The 10628-nt window shown below is 34.0% G+C and overlaps 1 protein-coding gene across 1 annotated transcript in view; it reads right to left on the reverse strand.

Annotated features, from left to right (window-relative positions):
- LOC106468979 (glutamate receptor-interacting protein 1-like) overlaps nucleotides 1-37 on the reverse strand; it is a 30982-nt gene extending 30945 nt beyond the window's left edge. Inside the window, exon 1 of the mRNA XM_022397376.1 lies at nucleotides 32-37. Within this exon, the coding sequence (XP_022253084.1) occupies nucleotides 32-37 (6 nt within the window). The remainder of the gene's footprint in view (nucleotides 1-31) is intronic.
- Between the last annotated feature and the right edge of the window lie 10591 nt (nucleotides 38-10628).

A 10628-nucleotide genomic window follows, 5' to 3' on the forward strand; every position in this document is an offset into this window, starting at 1 on the left:
CATGTAGAACGAAATAAATTAGAAACTATACTTGCATGTATTTGTATTTAAATATACTAAGGCTAATCTGCAGATGTTCCTAGTTTTGAACTACTGACTAGAAGGAAGGCAGCCAGTCAACAGCACCCTAATACATGCTAGGGAATTGACTGTCACTATTATAACGCACCCACAGCTTAAAGTGCAGGGAATATTTTGTGATAATGCACGGATTCCAATCCGGCTCGCCAGCTCCGAAATTTAGAAATCTACCAACGCCCAAAAGTTAACTTAAAATTCAAAGCAGACATGAGAGATTAATCACCGACTTTCTAATTATAAAATAACAGTTGTGACAAAGTAGTATTCCGAATGTATGATATAAATATTTTCCAAACAAAAAACGTGGTAGGAATTTTGGTTGCTTTAAAACCAGGGGTGTTCAGGGATCATGTGACTCCTCTTCGCCCCGCTCTTGGTAATGATTTATTAGAAACTCTTCATGAAAAAGGAAGAAAAGTTGAATGGATATGGCAGAAAAAGTAGGAGATTCACACCTTGTAGCTTCTCAAAACAGGCGGCCCCTGTGGGACAAAGGGTTTTTCAGGGCTGCATGGATCTATAAATCTAATGCCATGGAATTTTTCTGTGGAGGGAAAACAGAAGTACCCCAAGAATACCCACTTTCACTCATCAGGTGCCGTACCTGACCAGTGAATTAATATTTTTAGTCTTATTTGACACGTTTTAAACGGCCAGATCAGACACCCATAACGTTCAAGAATTTTTACCCTTGAACAGAGGAGGTTGGGGGGGGGCCAATCAGCAGCACCTACTGCTCATATAGTTACGAGATGGAATGTCAAATTTATAAAGTCCCCACAGCTGGAAATGTAGAGCCTGTTCAGCGGCATACTGAGTGAAAAGTTATCCAACATACTAGTTAACCACATTTAACTTATTAAAATTTTATTCATAAAAAAATGACATTACATACTATATGAAGCGATTTAACTCTTGTAATCTACAAGATAAGAAGTAGTTCAAAGACTTACCGCTGATAACGCTTAACCTTTTATCTAGTTCTACAGCCAGTTGATGTGGCGCCATCTGGTGTCGGGGGTTACTGCCATCTTCGCCTTAAATACACAGACACATTCCATTATTAGTGTACATTTAATTACAGTACTGGCCTTTTTAATTTAAATATGAAAATTTATAATTATCATATGACCTCCAACATCAATATTATGCCATAAAGACTTAGTCCATATGTATATAAATCGTATTCGTTACAAATTTTTGTAACATAATCAAACCCAAACACTAACGCTACTTACAATAGAAAACACTAACTTTAATGATGCCTAATAACAGTATCAGCTCAGCATAAGATCTTATCAATTCAGGGATATAGATGAAGGAGACGTTCACCAAACGGGGTGGTCCTGCATTTCGGTGATAAATTCATGTATAAACAAATATTAAATCAAGTCACGCTCGATTTTGTCACCTTCGTTAAGCCTACAGACCCAATAATTCGTCAATTTAGGTGTTTAATCAGTTGTACTACAGCAATTCAATTTGCTGTTTGTCATGTAGACGTAAATACAAGTAGCTCCATTTTTGTGTGATTTGTAAAACACCCTTTATTAAAATAATGGGAAAGCGTGGACAGCAGGAGTATTCAGGTGTATCTTCCTTTTATACGTGTGATCTAGATCGCCACGCGAAAGGACTTGCAGCGAGACTAACTAACAATACAGATGTGGGATAAAACACGCCATCAACTGACATGTAATCTTTATGAATTTTTCAGCTAGATTCTCTATGCTTTCGACGCCTATTCATTATCATTTTGAACTTCTTTGAGCCTGGTGTATCATATACAACGGTTAAAGAAGTCTCGTCAGTGCTAGTGAACTTTTTTGTTACAGCGACGAGAAGAAGGCACGTGAGGTAAGTCTTTAGTTCAGGTTGCGCTAACTTGGCATCCTCTCCGAAAACAAAAATAGCCGGGAAGAGACTCGCAGACTGAAGCAGAACGGTGACAAGGACTAGGGCTTTCTTATGGTTACACAGCCGCCTCCCTGTCATAGGACTGCTTGTCCTTATATATATAATACTCACCGCTCTTCAAAATCCGTATTAGAGTATCTTGCTAAACTCTTCTCTTAACTGAGAAATTTATTATATACATATTAACCTATCTGTTGGTGAAAGGACTCAGATAAAGGATATCGCGTAACTTGTACGGTACATTAACGCCATTCTGAAATTTAAGTATTCGGATAAGCTAAATCCGGCTGCAAAATTTGGATATGCTAAATATAACCAAAGAAGGGAATAAACCAAATCCATCTATATAAAAGCGTAAAATAAAGTAAATCCAAATATAAATAGCATCCCAGTGGCTAAGCGGTAACTTTGAGGGCTTATAACACTAATAATTGGGTTTCGATACCTATGGCAGTTAAGATACAGATAACCCACTGTGTAGCTTTAAGTTTAACAACAAACTAAAAGACTATAAATACGGAATAACTTTATTCTGGCTATAAATACAATAATAAAGTTGGCTATAGAAGGTTAGGGTAATTTAAATCTGGAAACAATAATAGAAAATAGTGGACTAAATCAGAAGGCTAAAATAAGCTAAATTTGAACAGAAAAACACGATAAGCCAAAATTTAAATTTAGCTTTAATTACAGAAGAGGGTAAATCAAGCCAGAAAGCCTGAAATATTAAATCCGGCTAAGAACCGAGTTGAACTCGGATCTAAAAAATTTAAAATAAATCCAGCTCTAAAGATTAAATAAGCTACTTCTGTACGGACGTACATTATGCTAATATGACAGTAAGTTGACCAACAACGATTTATAAGCATAATGTTATATTTTTAGATAGAGAACATACTACACGTTTCAACAAGAACGTTGGTTTAAGTTCTGAAGAAAACAGCCCAAAGTTGAAACATGTATTACGTTCTATACATGAACATTTTTCGCTATGTTTAAAAAAAAAACGTTGTTAGTCAATTTACTAATTAAATAAGCTAAATCTAGCTAGTGAGATAGAATACATTACATTCAGCGAAAACAAACTCAAATATTATATTAAAAGTAATAAAGTTAAATAAATATAAGGTCAGAGCGATGAAAAGACACACTTCGACTGACGTAAACAACGTGACCTCCGGGGTTGGAGATCCATATCGCCTGATTTGTTCAAAGGACAGCAAGTTTTACCGTTATACTTTGCCTGTTGAACAAGTAACTTTTTTATTCATGCTGTTCGTTCTATTGCTCTGAAAACATTTCAACTCTAGGAAGAATATATAACACAATAAAAACTACAAAAAGCTTTAAACTGTCACCCCGTCCCATATATATATATATTAACTATTATAACCAAAACACTTAGAAGTTTCGAGTCGTGAATACCAGTAACAAAAAATGTTACGTTTTGAACTATTATATACATATAACCCTTTTAGTTCGTGGTAGCATTAACGTACGCCATAATTTCTTTATCAGTTCGTGCGTAAGGTATTGTATATGATGCCATTTAAAAACATAACTACAATATAAAAATCCATATAACAAATGAACGGTTTACATATTGAGAAATCAGATAAAAATCGTAGTGCACGCCATTCCTCACAAAATTAAGTTACCAATGGCATTGCAGCACTTTGTACAAAACTAAAATAGATCTTGTAAAATTTAAATAAACAACAAACTTGGATTTTTTTTTCAAGTAATACACTGTAGTGGTTTTATTTAAAAACAGCCTACTTTTGAAACTGTGTAGCTATCGTAGATAATAAGTCTACTTTTGAAACTGTGTAGCTATCATAGCGGCTTATTATCTACTATAGCTACACAGTTTCAAAAGTAGGCTTATTATCTACGATAGCTACACAGTTTCAAAAGTAGGCTTATTAGCTATGATAGCTACACAGTTTCAAAAGTAGGCTTATTAGCTATGATAGCTACACAGTTTCAAAAGTAGGCTTATTATACTTTTGAAACTGTGCAGCTATCATAGCTAATAAGCCTACTTTTGAAACTGTGTAGCTATCGTAGATAATAAGCCTACTTTGGCTCAACAATATATAAATATAATAATTTTTTTCAGAGGGAGTGTTGTTCCTTCTAACCAGGTTCCCTTTCTAATTGAATGTGATTTTGACATCTCCATATAGTTCGGTCAGGCAGAAATCTGATGTTCAATTGGTGTTTTGTGTGACATCTTTTTTGGGGAGATAATCTTGAAGGATTGCATAAAATGTACCATTTGTTCTTCGAACTGTAAGTTTGTCCATAACCATTGTCAATTAATTTCCATTATTAATCTGTAAAACCTGTAAGAACCTAGCAAGAACAAATCAAAAACCCATGTTTAAGTGTTTCGCACCTTATGATTTAAACACTTTTTAAAACATATTTTCTTATTTTTTTATTTCACTATTTTTTTAAAAATCGCTCTGCGCCTGCGTACACTACCAGTGTACCGTATCTGCATAATGATGCAGATTTAAATTTAAAGAAATTATGCAAGGAATTGGGTGGGTCAGAGCATTTTATCTTGCTTCCCCCAAAGTGAGAATTACAGAATTGTCTGTTGTTATGTTATATGAAAGCAAAATCTTAAAAGTTATATGCTACTTTTTAGTGTGTGTTTTATTGAACGGGGAGGATGTACGTCGTTATTTTTAGTATTTTCTCTCTTGGGCAAGTTTTTTTTTTATCTACACTTCTCTGATGACACAACAATTCAGCAAAATAACTGTCATGATTTAACGTATAAGTTATGGTAGACTTGATTATTTTTCGTTTTTCAAAATGAATGTAAAACTGACTTAAGACGCGTTTCGAACAAATGATTAAAATATAAAACATATATATCCCTGAAGTTCTAAATCTTTACAAAGATTTACTCCAAAAGCATTTGAATTCTACAAGATACTGCACTTTAGCAAGGTCACACGTAAATTCCCGTTTAATGTGGTTACTATTTCACATTTTACTTCTCGATCAGTGTTGTTACTGATTTCACATGTTACTTCTCGATCAGTGTTGTTACCGAGTTCATATTTTACTTCTCGATCAGTGTTGTTACTGATTTCACATTTTACTTCTCGATCAGTGTTGTTACTGATTTCACATTTTACTTCTCGATCAGTGTTGTTACTGATTTCACATGTTACTTCTCGATCATTGTTGTTACCGATTTCACATGTTACTTCTCGATCATTGTTGTTACCGAGTTCACATTTTACTTCTCGATCAGTGTTGTTACTGATTTCACATGTTACTTCTCGATCAGTGTGATTACTGATTTCACATTTTACTTCTCGATCAGTTTGGTTACTGATTTCGTATTTTGCTCCTCGAATACTATAATTACTATATCAATTATATATATATCTGTTTATGTTACACTTGAATCATATTTATTGTAGATTATTTACTGGGTTAGATTATAATGTTAACTTTTTTAACTACAGTAATGCATACTTCATTATTTTAATATTAACGCTGTTTACTTCAGTTCCATCCAAATATTTTGTTAGCGTTAATTTTTTTTAACTGCCGTAATGAATGCTGAGGTATGGTTCAGTAAAACTTCTTTAATTGCGTTATTACAAATTAAGTTATGCTAGTGCAATAACCATCTGCAATTAGATTGGGTTACTACGATAAACAAGAACTATAAATTGATACACATTAGGTTACTCGTATTTGTATTTTTGGCAAAGTTACTGCGGCTACCTTCCGCTATTTCTAATTTTGAACTACTTACCAGAGGAAAGGCAGCCATTCAGCAGCACCCCACCACCCACACTGTGAGATTGTCTGTCACTCCTTTAACACACCCACAGCTTATACAGTGGGGAATATTTCATGATATCGCATGAATTCGAATCCGGCTCGCCGATCTGATATAGCTTTGCACAGTGCCAACCCGAGTCCTCACGTTAATTATGTTAATATTATAATCATATGCTGTACTTATACGAGCTTCGTTAAGCCTAGAATAAATTTAAAAGTCTGGGTTTCTTATTTCTGCTTGCCTCATGCGCATTATGCATATCATGAACGTCAAATATTTCGAAGTTTCTTAACCGTACAACCTGTCGTTATTAAGACTAATTTCTAACTTACTGTACAAACTTTTGGAACGTTTGTACAAGTTAGCGTGTTCGTATTTATTTACCTTTACGCATTTAATACTGTAGACTTGTACTAGTACACCACCTGGGGGCGTGATAACACCGTCACTATAATAAAGACGAGGCAAGGAATGACGTTTCATATCTGTTTATGTTAAGGATGAACATGGGCAATTTTATCAGTGTAACGGATAAATTCTAATGTCTTCAAACTAACAACATATTTGATTTTATAATCTTAAACAAATATGAAGTTTCGTATTAAGTAAGTATGTCATGAAGAGAAATATGTTAACTCTGATTCCATAATAAAACTTATACCATACCAATAACAGTTCTTATCAGTCAAGCTATTTATACCCTGTGTGATAATGCCATCCAATGGAAACTATATATAGACTTCTATTTTGACCAATAACAGTTCTATCAACCAAGCTACTGATATCTTGTGTGATAATTCCGTCCAGTGAAAACTCTGTATAGATTTCTGTTTCGTCCAATAGCCGTTCTGATTAGTCAAGCTACTGATACACTGTGTGTGGTAATGCCATCAAATGGAAACTATACATAGACTTCTATTTTGACCAATAACAGTTCTATCAGCCAAGATACTGATATCTTGTGTGATAATTCCGTCCAGTGGAAACTCTGTATAGATTTCTGTTTCATCCAATAGCCGTTCTGATTAGTCAAGCTACTGATACCATGTGTGTGGTAATGTCATCAAATGGAAACTATACATAGACTTCTATTTTGACCAATAACAGCTCTATCAGCCAAGCTACTGATACCTTTTGTGATAATTCCGTCCAATGAAAACTCTGTATAGACTTCTGTTTCGTCCAATAACAGTTCTCGTCAGTCAAGCTATTTATTCCCTGTGTTATAGTTCCGTCCAATGGAAACTTTGTATAGACTCCTGTTTCGTCCAATAGCAGTTCTGATTAGTCCACACAGGGTATCAGTAGCTTATAATTCTGTCCAATGGAAAACTTTGTATAGACTCCTGTTGCGAAAATTAACAGCTCTTATCAACAAAGCCAGTGATACTGTATATGATAATGTCATCCAATGAAACCCTGTATGTATTTAAGCGTGTTAGTTTGTATTTATTGCTTATGCACCTTCGTATGTTATCATTACGAAATAATAGTTAACCAGACATTTCCCAGAGGTTTTTGTTTCTTAACACTGTGGCACGACGATAAAATTATATATTTTACCTGATCACCAACTAGCAACCACGTTACTCATAATGAATCATTACCTAAAACACGCAACGTTGTTTTCATTTGATAACATTGTTATCTCACGTTAGACAATGTATTCTATTAACCATTTTTACAAGCTATAGTTTTAACTAACATCGGGTATTACCAGCCAAGATAGGTTGACTGAACGCAGAAACTCACTACAGTTCCTAGAATTGTAACTGTCAACAAGACCGAACAACACAGCCGAAAGTAACTATACAAACACGATATTTTGTTCTTTTCACTTAAATGCGTGCAGTATTGCTGATAATTTCTCTGTAAACGTCATCATGAAGTCAAAACTACTGTGCACTGGAACACACGCAACTATTCAAATATGTCACGCAATGTGTAACTGTGTTGGTAAGCACGCATGCCTGCTTGAAAACACTGCAAACTTGTGAAGTGACAACACATATTATTGCACATAAACTTACTAATTAAAGTAACTTAGGTTAGTTGACGTCAAGTTTATGCACAATAAAATTGGTCAAGATGGCACAATACACATTAAACAGATAAATGTTCTACAATTCTTTTTGCAACATCATATCACATTTAATCTAATCAAAAACTGCACAGAAAACAGACAAACTTTCTATAATAGATCTAATCTATGAAGTTAACAAGACATTTATTAAACTTCCTGTTTGTGGCTTGGTGTTAAGACTCAAGTAGGAATTACATTTCGTGAATAAAGCAAAAAACAACACAATTTTTTCCTTCTTTCTTGTAGAAACATTCAAAGAAAACAAATGAAAGATTTATCGTGTGCCAGAAACCAAGGCTTATGACTATTTTCAAACATGTAGAACTAGAGGAAATAAAACCAGAAAATGTAGTCTTAAAATTATTTAAAAAGTCCCATAAAAAACAAGCGCATACTTTCTTTATACATGTCAGAAATTTTATGTCCTTAGTTATAACATACATCTAAGCCTTCATGGAAAGCTTGTCTATCTCGCCTAACACGTTTTATTTTTTCATTTATTTCAATAGGATAAAATTATGTTTACATAACTTATTTACAGTATATATACGATGTTTTATTATAACATTTATATATTAGTACAATGCTATCTTTGCCAAGCTTATCTGTCGTGTACAAGAAGTTTTGTGATATTTTATTTCAGTTGTATATATTTTTTTTTTTTTGCATTCCCTTTTATACTGATGACATAAAACTAAACATCACCAAGAGTTGGAATATCATAAACTCAATATTTATATACTCCCGGAGATAATTCCACATAGATACGAGTAATTAACTGCATAGGTGACGGAAAAGCGGAAGCACTGAGGGCAAATGCCCCCCAATTTTGAGTCGTTAGCGAAGTGCCCCTTTGAATAGGGAACAGATAGATGTTATAAGTATCACGAAAAGTCGCAAAAATATAGCAAATAATGTTTCGCCGCCTGTGATTAAACCGCACAATTTCCACACAGACGTGGAAGCACTATTATTAATTCCGAGACGAATTAAACAACGGTATAAAACTCGACCTGCCTTACGTTTCGGAGATATTGGATGAAAAAGGAAAGATAAACATATCGAAATAGAAGTATTGGTAAATAGTGTTCACATGTTAGCCATCTAAGCAGCTCCCCCTCCTTAAAAAATATTGAAACTCCAAAAAACAATATATTATAATTACGTAGTAAAATTAAGGTAAAACCTTAATCTTATTAATTTCAGGACTTGTCAATTACAACTGTCACAGATAAAAAAAACAATTCAGGTAATTTTTTGATTTAATGCTATGACACATTAAAAGGAAGGACCATACGCCAACTTTACTATATTTTTTTATGAAATAATTTGCACGTTATCCACCTACTCTTATAAATACAAATGTTGAAAGTCCATAAAAAATATACTTGTTAAAATGATAAAAAGACAACTCAAAATGCCATGCTTATAATACACTTGTTTGTTTGTAATTAAGCACAAAGCTACACAATGGGCCATCTGCGCTCTGCCCACCACGGGTATCAAAACCCGGATTCTACTGTTGTAAGTCCGCAGACATACCGCTGTGCCACTGGGGGGGGGGGGGCTATTCACTTGTTAATTAAACAGTGAAATGAAGGTAAATAAGCTATTGCCAAGCAAACAAAAAAACAACAACACATTTTCGAAACTGTTTCAAATATGACATCAAAATAGTCACTGAATGAAAATATAGTATACATATATTATAATCTGGAATTTACTTTCCAGCCAAACCAGAGCTAAGGAGAAATCAGATGAAGGAAAACTAAAGCAACTTGACAGAATTTAGCTATAGTTGGTTGAAACATTTAGCATATAATCGCTTTTTTTGTTGTTGTTATTTACATTTTTACAAAGCTGCACAATGGGCTAGCTGCGCTGTTATCCGCCGCAGGGATAGAACTTTCGGTGCTAGCATTACAAGCCCTAAAGTTTACCATTGAGTTTACCAAAGAACGGTACCTTATAAACCCCTCATAGATATGTTTAAAAATGTTATAGTTAGGACTACCTATAGCTCTTTAACACCGAAGTAAACAGCATGTTATAGTTATAACTACCTATAGCTCTTTAACACCGAAGTAAACAGCATGTTATAGATATGCCTACCTATAGCTTTTAACACCGAAGTAAACAGCATGTTATAGTTATAACTACCTATAGCTCTTTAACACCGAAGTAAACAGCATGTTATAGATATGCCTACCTATAGCTTTTAACACCTAAGTAAACAGCATGTTATAGTTATGACTACCTATAGCTCTTTAACACCTAAGTAAACAGCATGTTATAGTTGACTACATATAGCTTTTTAACACCTAAATAAACAACATGTTATAGTTGACTACCTACAAGTTTTTAACATCTAAATAAACAACATGTTATAGTTGACTACCCATAGCTTTTTAACACCTAAGTAAACAGCGTGTTATAGTTATAACTACCTATAGCTCTTTAACACCTAAGTAAACAGCATGTTATAGTTGACTACCCATGGCTTTTTAACACCTAAATAAACAACGTTATAGTTGACTACCTATAGCTCTTTAACACCTAAGTAAACAGCATGTTATAGTTGCCTACCTATAGCTTTTTAACACCTAAGTAAACAACATGTTATATACACCTGGAAAAAAGTTAAGCACCCCCAAATATTTTTCAGGATTGCTTATTGAAAATAAGGTTTAATTTTCATGATGTTGAGCAATGTTCATAATTTCAAAC

The sequence above is a fragment of the Limulus polyphemus genome, unplaced genomic scaffold (assembly GCF_000517525.1).
Source record: "Limulus polyphemus unplaced genomic scaffold, Limulus_polyphemus-2.1.2 Scaffold3246, whole genome shotgun sequence".
In the NCBI taxonomy this organism is placed as follows: Eukaryota; Metazoa; Arthropoda; class Merostomata; order Xiphosura; family Limulidae; genus Limulus; species Limulus polyphemus.